Below are 18,033 nucleotides of genomic sequence, written 5' to 3' on the forward strand. Positions count from 1 at the left end.
GTAGGCTGTTGTCTTTTCCATAAACAAAGAGAGGAAAACACCGAGAGCACTCACTCCGTCTCACATGGCTATAAATGAATACAATACATTTGGAGGACAAATCCTTCATAACACAAGACTTCAGGATGAATGATAAAACATCTACCATGAATTTTTTTGGAAACATTTTATTTTTGACTATTACTAAAACATTTGTTGTTGCAATAGAGTGTAGAAATAAGCAGAATTTATCATTGGTCAGTGAGTGTCTGTTTAAAACTGAAGCATTCACTTTAACCTAAGGGTTATAATTTTAAGTGCATATGATTCTTAACAAAAACATTTGAAAGCAGCTGAAAAAAAGCTTCCAGATTTATTTCTAACAAAATGGTTTGATGTTGTTGTTGTTTTTAAACGTCTCCTTAGTGGGTCATCTTGCATCTCGCTCATAGACGATCTTTGGCAAACAAGACCTCAGCAAACAAGAATTCCTGTCATAATTTCTGTAAGCACCTCCATCATCTGTAAAACTCTCCATGTTGGAGAGCTTTGAGCTCAGGCATTATTCCTGCTTTGACTTTGGTTTCTTTCTTCTTAAAGTTCAGGTGACAGCAGTTTGTGTGCTCGTTACCATAACAGCAGATTTAATGGGCCAACCACAGAGACCTCCAATTGTTCTCAGTATTTCCCACTGCTGCTGGAGAGAGAGGAGTTCAGCCTGACAGATCAGAGAGGGAAGCTTTTTATGCAATAAAGTTTCGCGGGATATGTCTGAATAATTTCATAGGAGGTGGTCAAAGGTGGTTTTATGTACATTTATTAAGTGAGATGGGGAAAGAGAACAACACAGTGATAGTAAAACTAGAACCAGGTTTCCCACTAAATATAGAAGCAAAGAAGCAATTTCCCAGGATGACCACAGCGAAGTCAAAGAAGAGGATTAAGAAGATCACATCGGACAGCAGGTCCACCACAGATAAGGACGGGACTACATGTGAGATATCAGGGAACATAATGAGGCTTTGTGTCAACTTAATGCCGGTTTTAACCTCAGCTAAGGAGACTGAGCAGGAGGAGGAAGATGAGAAAGAAGAAAGCAACACCTCCATGAGTCGACAGGAAACAGAAACCGGCAGCAGAGACCCATCTGTCAGCAAACTAGTGGAACAGGAACAAAACGCAAGTGACCTCCAGTCAGGATTAACCTCAGAGAGAACAACCAAAACAAGACTCTCACTGACTTCTCCATTTCTGCTGCTGCCTTTAAGCAAACCAAAACCATTTGATCAGAGCTCAGGCTGTCTCACTCCTCTGCCTGCCATCACTGTGCATCAACAAGCAACAACCAGCTCTGCAAAGCGTGGAGCAGAAGGCTTTGGAGGCAGTGGAGCAGTTACAGCGCAGGTGTCAGACATCAGGCCCTGGATAGACAATCCCCTGTTCTCCAAGAGTGTGAGTTAGTTTCAGATCCATTCACTGGGACATTTTCTGAACATAGTGGTTCCTGTCCTTGCTGGAAGTGTATTAAACATTAAAGAGGCAGTCTACTGATTTTAGCACAGGTGAAGGGTTGAGGGGGAGCACCTCTCAGCCTCAGCATCAGAAAAGAACAGCAGCATGTAGCAAGCTGTGTCTAAAAGAAGTTGGCAGTTTAAAGATTGGATTGTGGGAAATATAGGCTTCCAGTCAGGGCATATTTAGCATGAGCATATGCCCATCTTTATATGGGACTGCACAGCATCGTTATTCTTTGTCCCTCCCTCCCCACAGCTTCAGACATTATCTTATATTTTGAGTTTGTCCTTTTCTGTGCAGAGATCGGCTGAGGTTCAGCTTCCTGACATCACCTTGTCCAGCCTGAATGCACTTCTGCAAACTGTCACATACAGACTGAGGAAGAAGAGGAGAGGGGCCGAGGAAGGACTATGGAGACAAGACCGGTGTGATCAGCTCCTCGTGGCCTTTACAGACCAGAAGAGTGACGGGCAGCAGGATGGGAAGCGGGGCAGCATGTACGTTTGATGGATGTTACAGTTTCCGTTAATCTTCAGGGACAGCAGTCTGTCCTGTTAGATAGCAGCAACAATAAGACAATAAGGGGATGTGTTTGCAGGGGATTTTCTCTAGTTTTTCCTCTACTTTATATCTTCATGCCCTTGTCACTAGTGGTAGCATGAGACAGTACCGACACATGTAGTCAAACTCCTTCAAGATATGGTCAGAGAAGGTTTTGCTGTCTCTCGCAATACAGTTTCAAGACTGAAGGAAATACCAGGAGATGGGCCATCGCACAGGGAGAGCTTGACAGGGCAGTAGAAGGGTAGACTGTTGTCTGAAGCGGGACAGCACTGACACAGCCCCACAGAATGACCTCCAGTGGGCTGTTCATGGGCAGATTTTTCATCAAACTGTCAGAAATGCAGTCCACAAGGCCCTGATGTCCTGTTCTCACAGTCTAGCACCCTGCAGCTTGACTGGCCTTCATCAACGATATGCCTGCTCAGGCCATTACCGACCCACTGTAAACCCGGGACTGCTGGATGATGTTCCTTCAGGTCCCGCTGAAGGACATCAGGAGGTCACAGCATCCTCGTGGAGTCACTTTCATTTGTACCAAACCAGGAGGATTCACAGTGATTTCTGCTTCCTAACTGGACACACTGGTATCCCTGAAGTTTAACTGATTCTGTATCACACTGTGATGATCGAGCGTTCCCTTCATTATTTAAAATATACTTTAAATAGTAAATGGCCTGTATTTGTATAGCGCTTTACTAGTCCCTAAGGACCCCAAAGCGCTTTACACATCCAGTCATCCACACATTCACACACACATTGGTGATGGCAAGCTACATTGTAGCCACAGCCACCCTGGGGTGCACTGACAGAGGCGAGGCTGCCAGACACTGGTGCCACCGGGCCCTCTGACCACCACCAGTAGGCAACGGGTGAAGTGTCTTGCCCAAGGACACAATGACCGAGACTGTCCAAGCCGGGGCTTGAACCGGCAACCTTTCAATTACAAGGCGAACTCCCAACTCTGTCGATTATTTCTTTTAGAAAATAACACCCCCGTTCTCTACTAGCCATCGGGGCGGGGGGCTGGGAGGAGGTATTGGCTGTCCGATTGGCCTCCCTGCTGCTGCGGAGCCTGGGGCGGTCTGCTTTCCTCCACCCCGGGGGAAAGGGTCACATCTCTTGGGTCTGGGTGCCGTTTCCCCCTCTGGGGGCGAGGGTACCTGGACCCGGGGCATAGAGTATGTTTGGGGAGTATGATTGTGTGTACATGTCCATGTATGTCTATCCCTACGTTGGGTGAGTGCTGAGTGTTTGTATATGTGTGCATGAGGGTGGGAAAGCATGTTTATGTCTGTGTGTGCCTGTTTGTCTGTGTCTATATGTCAGGTCGGGTCTTAGACTCCACCTCCCTGGGAACTCCCAGGCCCTCCAAGTGTGGAGGCCTATCTCCCCTCACCACACTCCCTGCCGGTAACTGATGCCCTCAGGGGTTGGTGCATTGGTGGTTCTTGGTGTCCGGGGCTGGGCGCTCAGGTATGCACCAGCTCACTCCCGGTGGCTACTTGGCGGGGCCTGGTGCCTGTCGCTCGGTCAGGCCTCTTCCTGGGCAAAGGGGGCCCTCGGGCCTCCGGCCTCGGTTCACTCTGGCACAGCTGGCTGCCGGCAGAGCCGGCGGGCACGCCAGTGCAGCCCCCTCTGGCTTCTGCTCCGTGGCTACTGGGTGACCCCCTCATCTGGGGAACTCCTCAGCCCTTCCCAGGAGGGTGGCACGGATGCCCCTCCGGTGGTACTCCTTGGGCTCTCGCACTCTGGGGCCTCTGGATGTCTGGAGCCTGGATCTCCTCCATGCCTGCTTCATGCCCTGGGGGACGGGGCTATGGCCCTCCACACCCTCTAGCAGACCGTTACATGGGGAAACCTTTTGTATACAAGCGCGCTGATCCACACAGGTGTGCACACGGGTGTTCACTGTTCGTAGACATAAACTACACCTTTCTTAGCTGCTACTTCAAAGCACATTGTGCGCTGTCTGTCCTGCGTGCTGCACAACAACATTCAGTATTTAGTATTTACTGCTGTTCACACTTAGCTAGATTAACGTGATGGTGTTGTGTTTAGTATGTTGCTTTGTTTTGTTTTTTTTGCTTGTTTTCTCTGCTTTTTCTCTCAACAGGTGATCCAGGAGATTTTTTTTTCTCTTTGTCTTTGTAAGTGCCCTTTCTCACTGTCCCTTTTCCCTTCTGTTTTTCTTTTCCTTCCTCTCTTTCTTTCTCCCTTTCCTATCCCCCAGTCATGTCTGTCCCATCTGTAACAACTGAAAATAAAATAAATAATAACAACAAAGTTTGATCAAATGGACCAATACGGCAATGCCATGATGATCCATTTGGCAAAATAAATCCATTTGGTATCCTTGTTGGTCTTCAGACAACAATTCTGACGGCTAAAGAACCAAATGGGACAGACAAAAAAAAAAAAGAAAAAGAAAAAAAGAAAATAATTGTTTTTATTGACTTCAGTAGTAAGTAATCCACAGGAGCTGTTGACAGTTAGTGACACATAAAATCATGTCAGTTAGTTAAATTTAGTGTTAATACTCCAAGCTGAACTGAACAAATATTATCACAAGAGCAAGTTTTATGCAGGTTTCGTGTGTGTACATGTAAATATCTACACCAAATAAACGGAAAAATTTGATTCTACATTTTTTTCTCCTTTAAAACAGCCGAGCTGGAAAAGACAGATCACCAGGTGCCTGCGAGGTAAACAGACAGATGAGCCTTCCTCCACTTCATCCTGCACCCAAAGCGCCGCTCATCTTCCTCAGGATGGTGCAGCCAAACCACCTGACTGCTCAGACGCCGCAGTGACTCAACAACCACACATAACTTGCAGTGTTTGAAAATTGTGCTGCAGGTCAAATATTTTTAATTTTTTCAGAACAGACATTCTTTTAAGCTACCATACTTCGAGGAAATAATGTACATCTTACAGCTGATATTCAAGTAGAACAGCATATTCATTCCAAAATGAGACATCCAGCTTACAGTTTCAGTTCTGCAGTATTTCAGGGCATTTTAGTATAATTGTTGATCTTTTATTAAACATTTTCTGCCTTTTTTCCAGAGATAGACAGGAAATATAAGAGAGGGAGCTGGGAAATTACAGCATGCAGCTGTGGAAGGCTTTAAGGTTACACTACATGGACAAAAGTTTTGGGAGTAAGTCTGTACTGTTGAATTAAAGCAGCTAGCCATGCTGTCTGTCTTTACAAAGATTCCCGAAAGAACGTGCTGTTGGAGAGAGCTCACTGAAATTGAGCTTGGTGCAGTAACAGGACGCCACAGCCGCAGTTTGTGACATTTCTTCTCTCATAGATATACCACAATCAGCTGTAAGTGGAGGAAGTGTTTGAGAATGACAGAAGGTCAGACTCCAAACATGGCTTTGGTTTCCATGGCTGCTCCACTACTTTTATCCATGTAGTGCACGTGTCCTAACCACTCACCCGTCCAGCTGCCCCACATTGTTAAAAACAGGTTGCATTTTGGAATGAAATCCTTCTGATATGTCACGTTTGTCTCATGCATATATATATAAAATGCCATTACAGTACGGTAACATTCAGCAGCCAGTGTGTCGTTTGTTAGAAAGAAACAAACACATAGTTCAGAATAAAAACAGTTGTTGACTGAAGGCAATGTTTTTGTCTCACTGATTGCTCTGTTTTGTTAAATATTACTTCTTTGATTGAACGTGGAATTTTTGGCATGTTTGACATGAATTTAACGTCTACAGTGACACCTGTGAATCTCATTTATCACGAGGTTTCCAGCTCTTTTAATGAAAAGCAAGCAAAGATATGAACCCCTCCAATTCATAAATAATAAGATTAGTCTGCATAATAAAACTTTGGATAAATAAAAAACATTCAGATAAAAGATATAATAAAGTTGTTTTTTACAAAACAATAAGAGGTAAATTCTCTCCTCAAAAGAGATACTGTATAGTCCTGAAACAACCCGCCACTCAAATGCCCTCTAACCTATAAAACCACCTTAAGAATTAACATAAAACAAACAGTCTGAACATTTCAGTATTCAGACTGAAAGAATGCTTTTTGTAAAGCAAAGATGAGGTTGTAAGAGGTCTAATGACTGAATCCTGAGCTACACTGCTCACTGGTTTAGCAGCGAGCCCTGCATAACATTCATTCAGGACAAATAAACCACTGAGGAGTGATGACACTGACACAGAAAGAGAAGACACAGTGTAAGACTAATCGACCCATATACAGCTGGTAAAATAAGTACTGAACGTGTCGCCAATTTTTGAAGCAAATCTATTTCTAAAGGTGCTACCGGCATGAAATTCCCACCAGATGTCAGTAACAACCCATCCAATCCACACATGCAAATAAATCAAACCACAGATGACAATAAATTAAGTTAATAATAAATTAAGTGTAATAATGAGAAATGACACAGGGAAAAAGTAGACGCAAAAGGCAAAAGTCATGACATCAGCTGAAATCAGTCATTAGTAATTTGCCACTTAGTGCAAATGAATATCAGCTGGTTCAGTTCTAACTGATGGCCTATAAAATGTGTTTCATTACCAAGCTGTCATACAAGAAACATCTCATGATGGGAAAAACCAATGAGATCTGTCAAGACCTTCACATGCTTGTTGGTGCTAAACATACTGATGGGATTGTTACAGAAGAATTTTTAAACTACTGACGGTCCAGTGAGCACTGTTGGGGCCATAATCGTGAAGTGGAAAGGACATAATTTCACCACAAACCAGTCACAAACAGTGGCTCTTTGCAAGACTTCAGACAGAGGAGCGAAAAGGATGATCAGAAGAGTTCTCCAAGATCTGCAAGAAGACCTGAAATCAGCAGGTACAATGTGGATGCACTCATCCATGATGGCCTATATGCATCCTTTTTTTAACAAAGTATTAAATCCATTTCAGTAACCGTGTTCAGCACTTTTTCCCTGTGTAATTTCTCATGGTCACACAAAACATAATTTGTGGACATCTATGGTTTGATACGGTACGGTATAGTTTTACTGTCATCTGGTGAGGATTTCAGCAGCACCTTTAGAAATATATTTACTCAGAAAACTGATGCTTTCTGTACTTATTTTACTCGCTGTGGAGGGTAAAGAGTTACAGATATAAGAGCTGAGCAAGGCACCGAAGTCATTACCACAAAGGACCTTCGGTTGTTTCTTTTAAAGCTTCTACTCTGTTTTTCTCAGACAGTAACATTTCAGTCCACTTGTCCACTGCAGCTTTCTTACTGATGGACTTTAAAGTGCTCGTTTGTTCATGTCCCTGTGAAGACTTTGCAGCATTCAAATGACGATACAGAGGGGAAGATGAAGCTTTTGTTTGTCTTTGGTCCACTTGTTTAGTGCCAGTCCGCTTCACAGCGTGCTCTCCTCTGAGTTGCTGCCGACTATAAAGAGAACAGAGGGATCTTTGCTGGAACTCTCTGCTCTGCGTTTCGAACCACAAGATTTGCCCGATTCTCCCTGAACACCGCTGTTACTGCCGTCTGATTCAGTGCTGGCCCTGCGGCTCACCTTAGCCACCTCCCGGGCCATTTCCTCTGGCTGTGGTAGTGCGCGCATTGCCACAGAGCCAGATTTGCCTTTGCTAGATTTTTCTTTTTTCGGCTTACCCGCCCTTGACTTGCTGTCAGATGATTTCCCAGGCAGGTGTGGACTTTTGCTTGGTTGAGGAGGAACGATTGGTGGTTGTGGTTTATTGACGGGAGGATTAACTTGGTGCTCAGGTGGGTTTGGCTGTACTGTCCCGTTGCTGACGACCACATCTGTGAGGCAGTCGTCATCAGTCTGATCCTTGGCAAAGTTGACAAACACCTACAAAAGGTAAGGAGCTTTAGTGTCACTGAGACTTATTCTTTCTATACGACCCAAGTCTTGTTTAATTATGACCAAGGTTTAAAGTGGGATTTGGGAGATCGGGTATAGCGGCGCCACATGTGGAGAAAATCACTAAGAAAGAATCACTTGGCTCCACTTATACGGGATCACAGGCCATGAGACTTACACCACCCATTTTGCAGAAATAGTCATTTTCCAAAACACTAAAGAGGTTTTAAACCTTCATCACAGCCCTCACCTGGTCCAGCGTAGTCTGTGAAATGGAGAAATCAACGATATCCAGCTCCTCGTAGTTGTTTGCCAGCACGTCGAAGACGCGAGCGAGGCAGCAGGCGTGTGAGGGTAGCTGGTACTGCAGCACATTCTGGTGCCGCTCCTTCAGCTCAATACTGGGAAAACACTCCTTCATGTAGGCGCTGACGGGACACAAGTCAGGGTCCGATTTGGTGTCTGCCAAACGAAGGATGATGGTGTATCCATCACCGAACCTGAAAGACGGGAAGGAACAAAGCACGTGATTCACGACTGTTACATGACAAGATAAACTTCTCAGACCCTGACCTCTTCACAAATTTGTTCACCTTCCGTTTGGAAAGGGACATGGCTATTTGCGGTACTTTTTTCAGTATTAAGTCATGCACTTTCAGCCTGTCTAATGTAGACAACACACCAGACATTAAATCAGGGAGAAGTGCAGCGTTTCGTAGAGGTAAGTGGATATTGTTTAGCTGGTATCGGATCGTATGCCTATATTTGCTGTATCGCACAGCACTAGCGTTTGGTTACCTGTTCTTCAGGTGCTGCACAGACCCAAGACACCGAAACCTGCCGTTGACCATGATGGCCATCCTGGTGCAAAGTGCCTCGCACTCCTCCATGCTGACAATACAAACATTTAGAGACAGCAGTAAATATTTTGCCTTTACAATACAAAACTCCATCGGGAATGAAATAAAGCTGAACCGATTGGTACCTGTGTGAGGTTAGCACTACAGCTCTCCCCTCTTTGGTGACACTGAGGATGCAGTTCCACAAAAATCTTTTGGCTTTTGGGTCCATGCCAGTGGTGGGCTCATCCTGACAAAAGGTGGTGGGGGAGCATAGAGGAAATATGGAGTGAGATACAAGTTAGGAATATTTTAAGGATGAAGGTCATTCAATAATAACCACATCATCTTTTCTATTAAGCTGAATCATCACCAGGAATATGACAGGTGGAGACCCGATGAGGGAGATAGCTGTGGAGAGTTTCCTCTTGTTGCCCCCGCTGTAGCCTCCAGCCTCCTGATCTGCATACTGAGTCAGCCCCAGCTTCTTCACACCCCACTGCGCCACCTAGAGAACAGCAGAGAAACTGCTGCCTGTAGCCAAACTTGATACTTCACCTCTTGAAATAACATTTAAAGATGATGAAACCTAGATTTTTACAATGGCCACACATTTAGCTAAATAAAAACACCAACTCTTCAGCATATCTTCTTTCACAAAACTCTAGCTTGGGAATTTTACACCACCTTAGAGACGAACTCCTCTGGCACCCCCCGCAGGCGGGCGTACAGCTCCAGATGTTCCCGACCTGTGAGCAGGTCGCTGATGGCATCGAACTGTGGGCAGTAACCCATCAGCTGGTGGACCCGCTCCATTTCTGTCAGCACACTGAGAGCAGAGAAATAGCTGATGCAATGTCTGTGGTTTGGTACAATAGTAGTTCTGTAGGGGCTCAAGCCACTGCAGCAGACACGCTTTGTACCTGTGCTGGCTGAGGAAAGCCTCTCCATGAGTGACAGGTGTATCTCCAGTCAGCATCCGAAATGTTGAAGTCTTCCCAGCTCCGTTGACCCCAAGCAGCCCAAAACACTGGACGGCAGAGACATAAGAGCAGCATGCTACAAACATCTCTATATACACACAGCTCAGTTATTAACGCATAAGATAACAGAAGCTTTTATTAGCAGAAGCAAATATAGAAAAAGTATAAGGTCCATTACTAGTAACGATGGTATTTTTAGAAACTGCATGTGAAAGTCTAAATAGCAGTTACAGTGGTGAAAAACAGTACCTCAAGTTGCATTTACAATATCATAAAACAGTCCCTGTGATAATGTGGCTGTAACTACATGGATAAAGAACACAGCGCTGATAGCCAAAGGTGGTGTGTGTGTCTTCACAATCACTGGTGCGCAGATCCCTCACCTCGCTGCGAGGAATCCCGAGGCAAAGACGGTCTACGGCAGGCTTTCTGCCGGCTTTATAAACCTGAACAACAAGAAGCTTATTTGTTACACTTTAAAGCTGAAATTCACAACTCACAGTGTCAGTGTAGGAGGAGGACAGCTCATCAGTGAGAGTCTCTCGAATGAAAAACATTTAGCTGCAGTAGAGTTAATTAGTGACCTAAACAAGTTCAGCGTTTACATTTTCCTGCACGTTGTACCTTGCTCAGGTCGATCATGGTGAGGATGTCTGAGTGTGCTTTCCCACTTTTGACCCTCTCTCTCTCTCTCGCAACATCCTCATCCTCTGGACCGAGAGGAGCCAACTCAGGCTTTGTCCACCAAGGCCTGAACAAACACACAAGCAACCAATCACCAACTCACAGATCCCACTTTTATTTGATTTCAGAATTTTTATCCATTAATCTGACACACTTGCACGACAACAATAAGAGGAAGGAAAAGGGAAACAACTTGAGAAACAAGAGTGCACAGAAGGTTAAAAATAGAGATTTTTACCTGTAGCGGATGAAGAATTTGTACTGAAGGAGTATGGTAAAGATGAAGAAGACAACACCTTCTACTGCCATTGCAAAAAGGTTCTTTCCTACAAAGTCCCACTGAAGGGGGTCCAGGCTTGGTTTGGTACCTGGAGGAGAGACATTACATATTTATTTCTATATCTTTCTATACTTATACATCTATATTTAGTCTTTGTAAGAGCAAATAACCCTTTTGCGGCTGACTAATATGTACCCAGTCTTTTGAAGGCATCCACCATGGCCTGGTTTTTGGCCATGTCGATAAGTCCTCGTCCCAAACAGAAATGAGGGAAGATTAAAAACACCTTCTTCAGGATTCTGTTCACCTCGTTCAGATACTGGAAAGACAAAATCATTCACATATGATGGATTAGTTAAAGGTGCATTAAACAAAATTATGTTTCTACTGCAGAGAAATATTTTAAGGAACATTTCATTAGTTAAGAAAATGTAAAACAAGACGGTTAAAAGCATAGTTACTGTTAATTAAATATAATTATGCCTTACTTATTCCTAGAAGACAGGTGAAGAAGTAATTGAACTTCACGCCTGCGTAAAATGTGTACCTCATCTACAAACAGCTCCAGGACAAAGGTGGCGATGCTGCCGTTGATTCCAATGAAGAGGTTGATGGAGGTCAAAAATACATAAGCTGTGCTTGGGACACTGAACACAAAGGATGCTGGGTACATAAGAGGGGTTATGGACCACCCGTAGAACAGGAGGAGCAGGATAAGAGCGGGCAGGTTGGTCTCAGAAACGTATGACTGCTGCTGGAAACTGATGAAAATCAGCACCACCATGATAGCAGGAATGGTGTAGTTTAACTGGAAACAAAGAAAAAAGGGAAAACTATCCTGAGCCTGGATTTTTATCTAGTCAAGTATGTGATGATAGTCTAAAGGCCTTTACACGCCTGACATGTAAAATCTGTACAAATATTTCGTGTTAAAAATGTATCTGGGACGATTCTCAATGCAACTATTCATGCTCACAGTAATTTCCCTGGACATTTATTTTTTTCATTCTGAGCTTGACTTTTCTGATTTCTTTGGGTCTGAATAAACAGATTTGATCAATCTGACCACTGCATTTGGCAACAAGAGCGCTCGTAGCTCAAAATGTGCACCGGTATTGGATCCACAAACAGTAAAATAATGCTATTTTACTTCAGACACACAGCTAGACGCTTCTCCAGGTCAATCAGGTCTCTGAAATTATGTCTCTGCTTCCTCAGATGTGGAAGCCAACGAGAGCTCAAACTGTCCCACCGACATCCTGAAATGTGTGCGAAAGCACCGTGATACAGCTGCAACTCCTGGATCAAACTGAAATCTCAGTTTCTTCCTTGTCTTGTTCAGAAACATCCGGACCAGCTCATTATCGCTCAATGCTGTGTGTAATGGTCTTTACAGTGACAGTACCCTTTACAGTAGTAAACGGATTGATGAAACTTCCTGACTTACACTGATGCATACAAATCTGTCTGAGTGAGGACAGTTAACTTCTTCTATCTCGAGCTATACTGACCATGTCCCAGGTAAAATTGGCCAGCCAGTAGAGAATCGGTTTGACCCCGCTGACAAACTGCAGGTGTTTAGCTTTGCTGACTCGCTCCTCGATCAGAAAAAGGACGAAACTGGCCGGCACGAAGGACATGGCAAAGATCACACAGATGGAAACCAGGACATCCACCGATGTAGTCATCCTGAAGAAGAAAGCAGAGAAAAACGCATCAGAAGACTGTGGACCTCTTTATTTAAAAAAGAAAATACAAAAAAGAATAAATATTTTTTAACAACAGTGCACAGAGTTTAAATCCACTCTAATCTTCCCCCTCACATAAATAGAACTAATACAACGAGCACAAGAGCCAAACTGGTGAACTTGAACTCTCCACAGCAGTGAACTAACATGGCTACTTCGGTGAGCTGCTCCTTGGTGAGGTTGAGTGGGTGATTGTAGGCAGTGATGCCGTGCTTCCTCCTCTCAGGACCTGGTGGCAGACTCGCTCTCAGCAGGCCGTTGTTCATCACATTGACAAATGACACCATGGCGTGCCAGCCTTTGTTGTTGTACCACACCTGAGCACAGAAAAGAGAGCGTTTGAGGCTGACACAAATATCTGGACGCATCACCTACATCGCTTTCTTTAAAGTCTGTGGAAAAACAAACAGAAGACACAAAGACGAATAAAAAGACGCTCATTTACCTTCACATTGTTTTCACTGTTCAGCCCTCCTAAGACCTCTGGGAGTCTGTGCAGCAGGTTTCCCAGTGAACTGTTCTGTGATAAAGCAAAAAGCACACTCTCAGTGTTGACTGCTTTAATGGGGAATGATGTGGTGTGGGGGATGGTGGGTGAGGCTTTTTATTGTTATTAGCCGGTGCTCTGGTCAGGACTAGCTTTTCCTGGGACCAGCAGTAGAACTTCCAGCCCTTTTAAATATTTTACTTCCATTTTCCCTGCTATTCTCTCTGTAAAGGTAGAAAAAGGAATTAGTCTTATTAAAGCACTTATCTTAAGGCTCTCTGTACCTGTGGGACTCGGAAACGAGTCCTGATGGCCATGACCGAGTCTTGGAGATATTGGGTTTGAGATACAGATCTACCTCCGAGGGAGAAGCCTCCGTATCTGTGATACATTTTAGAAATAATACAAAGGTGGCTCAACCGAGTTCATGTAAACCAGTACAAAGCATTTAAAGAGATATCACAGTTAAATAAAGCAGATATTTTGTATATAAGTGTAATTTAACAGCTTACCTGAATTCATTCACCCACTTCTTGGTTTTTAGGCTATTAAAGGCAGAGAGAGAGACAAGCGATCACAGAGTTACAATCATGATGGAAAAATGCAAATCAGTCAAAGTTTATGAAGACATTTATGAATACTGTGAAGTGCTCGGTCAATTGGGATCAAAATAAATGATAGCTATATGTATATTTTTATTGTATTGAGTTAATGAAGTACCTTTTCTTAAGGATTTGAGAGTAGGTCTTCACCAGGTAATCTGAGATGTTATAACTTGTCAGATTTTGCAGGATGTCTCCAGTCGGCCTTTTAATCTGAAAAATAAAAAACTGCAATGGGTCAGTTGAAAGCACTGGGGTCCAGTACAGTACAGACATAGTCTACAGTATTTAACGAAAACAAACATTTCATGACAAAAATTCAGATAATGTTGGTTCTGTTACGAGTTAACTGGTGATATTTTCTGATGGTGCAGAGATCGGATCACTGATCACTGTGTTACAGTAAATCAGTCCTGATTGGATCCCGCACTGACCTGTGGAGGCGGAAGCCCTCCAGCACCCTCAGGACACTCGGGGAGCATTCGGTAGACGTCTTCTGTGCTGCACTGACATTCAGGTGAGGGTCTGTCTCTGCTCCAGTTGCCTCTGCTGAACATGTCCCAGGTAGAGTAAGATAACTGTGGCCTCATGAATAAACCACCCCGCCCAGCTTCACACTGAAGATCCCTGCAGGGAGAAGACAGTTTTAGTGTCATAGTCATCGATGTGCAGTGAAAATATTAAAAAAAGTATGCAGATTTACTCAAATCTATATGTTTACTTATATAGAGATGCAATTTCAGCTGAATGCCACTGGAGGTTTTATATTGTCTAACCACTCTGTAACCAAAGTAAAACCGACACTTTCTGAAAACCTGAGGAAAACGTGCATACATTTTAGCCACAGCAGTAATATCTGTGTAAGGAAAATAAATATTTTCTGGTGCCTAATACACTGTATTTAACATCATGATGTCTCAGCACCACAAGTCCTTCTATCTTTACTACTGCCTCCATAAATACCACTAAAACCAGTTCAATGGGATGATCTTACGTCATGTTGTCCTCCTTTTCCATGCACTTGGTACCAAACCCAGGCTGGTCAAGGAGAGCTTCAAGCAGATTCTCCATGGCTGGGTTTCCAGGATCATCGTTGCTGTGAATATAAAAACAGAGATGAAAGAATTCCTCAATAATATGCTCAATAACAGAAACAAAATGCTGAGAGAGCTTTTGTAGACAGTTACGACTCATTGTGGGGTACCTGAAGAAGGTGTACTGCTCGCCGTACATCCAGGGATGCAACTGCAGGGCAGGGTACTTCCCAAAAGGAGGAACAATAAGGCTGAAGAGCAGGGCGATCAGCACAAATACAGCAGGGAGAACGATCTGAGGCACAAATCGAGACGTCCTTAAAGATATCCGTCTATGTTTCAGAATAACTATCATTCTGCAACATATAGCTAATGACAAGCAGCTAATTTCAAAGAAAAAGGCATAGCGATAGAAGTGGGTGGATATTTTAGTCAGCTGCTGACAGATAGTCTAACCTGGGCAAAGATTCCCCGACGGCTCCTCCGAGCATAAAGCCAGCGTTTGATGAAGAGCGCTCTCAGCTGCTGCCACGTCAGCCACCAGCCAGTTGCAGGCACCCCACCGTGGCCATCGCCATTCAGCAGGTCTGTCTCCTGAGGTTCTGCTGACAAGAAAAACACAATGTGAGAACCTGGACTGTTAATGTACATTTAACTGATAAATACTTGGACCTAGACACGTCCATGGATACAGAGGCAAAATAAACCAGAGAAAAATACTGAAATGTCATAATTTACGTCTACTTTTTTTGCATTTCACTTATATTCTGCTGAAAAAAATCAATCTCATCTAATAATTATTTTCAGCCAGTTGTGAGCTGAGAGTACCTTTTCTATGAGGCTTTTTCCTTCCTGGCAGCATTTTGGAAACAAACAGTCACAAGGGGAAACAGAACGCTTTCATGTGCATGATATGTGATATGTGTGTGAGTGTGTGCGTGTACACACACACCTGTTTCTGCTTCATCTAGAGGGTGGCCATCAGTTCCCTGTCCTGACGGCTGCTGGCTGTGGGGTGATTCAGGCTGCACCTCTGCTTCAGTGTCCACACCTGTCTCCTCTGCCACCCGCAGAAAGATCTGGAAAATACTTTAAATTTAAATCCTCCGTACATGCACAACAAGGCACTCTTTCAAAGAATGTGAAAACGAAAACAAAGAAACAATAAATAAACCCCACAAAATTTTATTTGTGGAAACAGTGTCTTAAAGGACATTTGATACTCTACTCTGTTGCAGGAGTTTCCTATAAAAACTCAGCCAAAGCAATTTTAAGTTCAAACTGAGGCATTTCCTTAACGGTGTAAGCTGCAGACAGCAGGTGGCAGTGAAGGGAGCATCCAGAAACCTTGCAAAGGAGCAGAGAAGTGAGAAGGTAAATCATGCAAAGGTGACTTATCAGGCTCCACAAATCTGCTATCAGTGCTAATCGAAGGCTAATGTTAAGCCTGTTACTGGCACGGCAGCTCCACAAATATCCAGCCTTCCTGAAGAGACGGATAATACGCCATTCGATCCGTTTACTCTTACGTCACCCTTGTGGACTGTGCATTCACTATATTGATTACTGTGTAATAGGAGATTTTTATACTAGTTTTATCACAACCAAGCACTCACTGGCCTAGTTTCATATTTTCCAGTGATGTAACTGGGTAATGTAACTGTAACATTGTCTCACCTCCTCCAGCGTGCTGTCTGACAGCCCGTAGCTGCTGATTCCCAGTTCAGTCAGTCTCTGGTCCAGTGCGATCAGTAGGATGGCCAGGCTGCTGTCTTTGGCGGCCGTCTGCGGCAGGTTGATCACCGCCTCACGTCTAGACTCCTGCACCAGTCTGGCACCAGGGATGTGGTGTTGAACCAGCGACAGCAAAGCTGCCAAATCTGCCATGAAGATGATGATGAATGTCATTTTAAATTGCTTCTAAAGAGGTTTTCAAACATGCACTCAACATTTTCAGTCTCTCCTATTGTAAGCTACATATTCAAAGCTACACATAAACCCGACAAAATGCAACTTCAGACGTTTAATGCAAAACAGGAGGAAGTCCATGGACACAGCCCACGACTAAATAGTTTGTAGAACCAGCTTTAACAGCAAGAAATGGAAATAACCATTTTCTATAGGACTTTATCAGTCTCTCAAATTGTTGTGGGTGAATTTTAAACCCACTTTTATAACAAAATTGCTTTAGTTCATTGATGTTTGTGTGCATTCATTTATGCACAGGTCACAGCATTTCAATCAGGTTGAGGTCTGGACTTGGTGAGTGCAAAGCCTCGATTCTTCAGTTTTTCAGCTGTTCTGTTGTCCTGAGATCATTGTCTTGTTTTGACCAAGCTTTTGGTGTGATGGGCACATCCTGTGGCTTCAAAATAAGCTCAAATCATCACTCCTCCACCACTGTGCTGACAGTTGATATGAGGTGTTTGTACTGAAATGTTGTGCTTTGTTTTCGCCAAATGTGGCGCTAATATCTTTGTTTCGGGCTCATCTGCAAATGATAATTGCAGTTTCTTTGCTCCAGACCAACAAACCACCAAAACGTCTGCTTTTACAGAGGTGCTCAACCTTGCTAATGATCAATTAATGTAGTTTACACTCACATGAGCTGCTTTCCTCACTTCCCAGCCCGGTGTCTTCACTCAGTGACGAGTCGCTGTCCTGAAACATAGAGCAGAGAACGGTTCTTTCAGTACTCCACATTTCTGTGCTTTCTTTAAACTTATGTACAAATTATAAAAACTATATAACAGCAAGGTAAAAGATAAACAATTAAAACTTTAAATTTGCTTTCATTTTTATGATGAATATAAATGAAAACAAACCTTGATGAGAGGAGGGAGCTTGTTGGAGCTGGCACTGGTGGAAATACTGAAATTACTGGGAGTGCTGGTGTCCAGTCCTTCCCTCTTCACCACAGTGAGGTAGTAGCCAGACCCCAGCTGAGATTTAAGGAAGAGCGGTGAGCCACAGCAGCACAGCTTCCCCTGAGAGATGATGGCGATCCGGTCACCTAACAACTCTGCCTCGTCCATGTAGTGGGTGGACAAGATGATGGTCCGGTCTGAGGGGGAAAGAGAGCACGTTAGTGGGATTTATTTTCTTATAAGTCTCAGAATAAAGATCTCGAAAGAAAGACAAGCATATCCAGGCTTTATAGAGATGTGGATCAAGGTTCCGTTGCTCAATTACTTCCCGTTTTATTTGTCCTGTCCTGTGTGCATTGTATTTAGTTTTAGTTCTTTTGTCTTGCTTTCCCCTGATTAGTTTCAGATGTGTTCCCTGGTGTCTTCCATTGCCATCAACCATCCTAGTGTGCACTTAAATCCCATCATGCCTGCCTGTGTTTTTCCACCCCACTTGAATTAATAGCCTTTGTGTTTCTGCTGCTTGTTGGATTTTTATGTCTCGCCTGAATAAAGGCTAGTTTTACTGTTTATTAAGTTTGCATGCTAGTCTTTTTGTTTCC

The 18,033-nt window shown here is 43.7% G+C and overlaps 1 protein-coding gene across 6 annotated transcripts in view; it reads right to left on the reverse strand.

Moving 5' to 3' along the window:
* Positions 1 to 4,517: 4,517 nt before the first annotated feature.
* abca7 (ATP-binding cassette, sub-family A (ABC1), member 7) overlaps positions 4,518 to 18,033 on the reverse strand; it is a 28,246-nt gene continuing 14,730 nt past the window's right edge. For 3 of the 6 annotated variants that reach the window (XM_063496158.1, XM_063496159.1, XM_063496157.1), the window contains 27 exons: positions 17,390 to 17,628; positions 17,168 to 17,225; positions 16,242 to 16,444; positions 15,517 to 15,643; positions 15,393 to 15,416; positions 15,021 to 15,169; positions 14,735 to 14,859; positions 14,525 to 14,626; positions 13,965 to 14,157; positions 13,649 to 13,743; positions 13,441 to 13,473; positions 13,213 to 13,309; positions 12,887 to 12,961; positions 12,589 to 12,758; positions 12,205 to 12,382; positions 11,241 to 11,501; positions 10,889 to 11,012; positions 10,652 to 10,781; positions 10,354 to 10,480; positions 10,113 to 10,175; positions 9,670 to 9,776; positions 9,434 to 9,575; positions 9,120 to 9,254; positions 8,893 to 8,996; positions 8,706 to 8,798; positions 8,158 to 8,407; positions 4,518 to 7,895 (listed from right to left, as the gene is read on the reverse strand). In XM_063496158.1, the coding sequence (XP_063352228.1) occupies positions 7,437 to 7,895; positions 8,158 to 8,407; positions 8,706 to 8,798; positions 8,893 to 8,996; positions 9,120 to 9,254; positions 9,434 to 9,575; positions 9,670 to 9,776; positions 10,113 to 10,175; positions 10,354 to 10,480; positions 10,652 to 10,781; positions 10,889 to 11,012; positions 11,241 to 11,501; positions 12,205 to 12,382; positions 12,589 to 12,758; positions 12,887 to 12,961; positions 13,213 to 13,309; positions 13,441 to 13,473; positions 13,649 to 13,743; positions 13,965 to 14,157; positions 14,525 to 14,626; positions 14,735 to 14,859; positions 15,021 to 15,169; positions 15,393 to 15,416; positions 15,517 to 15,643; positions 16,242 to 16,444; positions 17,168 to 17,225; positions 17,390 to 17,628 (3,863 nt within the window). In that variant the 3' untranslated portion in view covers positions 4,518 to 7,436. The remainder of the gene's footprint in view (positions 7,896 to 8,157; positions 8,408 to 8,705; positions 8,799 to 8,892; positions 8,997 to 9,119; positions 9,255 to 9,433; positions 9,576 to 9,669; positions 9,777 to 10,112; positions 10,176 to 10,353; positions 10,481 to 10,651; positions 10,782 to 10,888; positions 11,013 to 11,240; positions 11,502 to 12,204; positions 12,383 to 12,588; positions 12,759 to 12,886; positions 12,962 to 13,212; positions 13,310 to 13,440; positions 13,474 to 13,648; positions 13,744 to 13,964; positions 14,158 to 14,524; positions 14,627 to 14,734; positions 14,860 to 15,020; positions 15,170 to 15,392; positions 15,417 to 15,516; positions 15,644 to 16,241; positions 16,445 to 17,167; positions 17,226 to 17,389; positions 17,629 to 18,033) is intronic. The other 3 variants (XM_065472021.1, XM_065472023.1, XM_065472022.1) reach the window with 3 other exon arrangements.

This window comes from Pelmatolapia mariae, linkage group LG15, assembly GCF_036321145.2.
Source record: "Pelmatolapia mariae isolate MD_Pm_ZW linkage group LG15, Pm_UMD_F_2, whole genome shotgun sequence".
Classification (NCBI taxonomy): domain Eukaryota; kingdom Metazoa; phylum Chordata; class Actinopteri; order Cichliformes; family Cichlidae; genus Pelmatolapia; species Pelmatolapia mariae.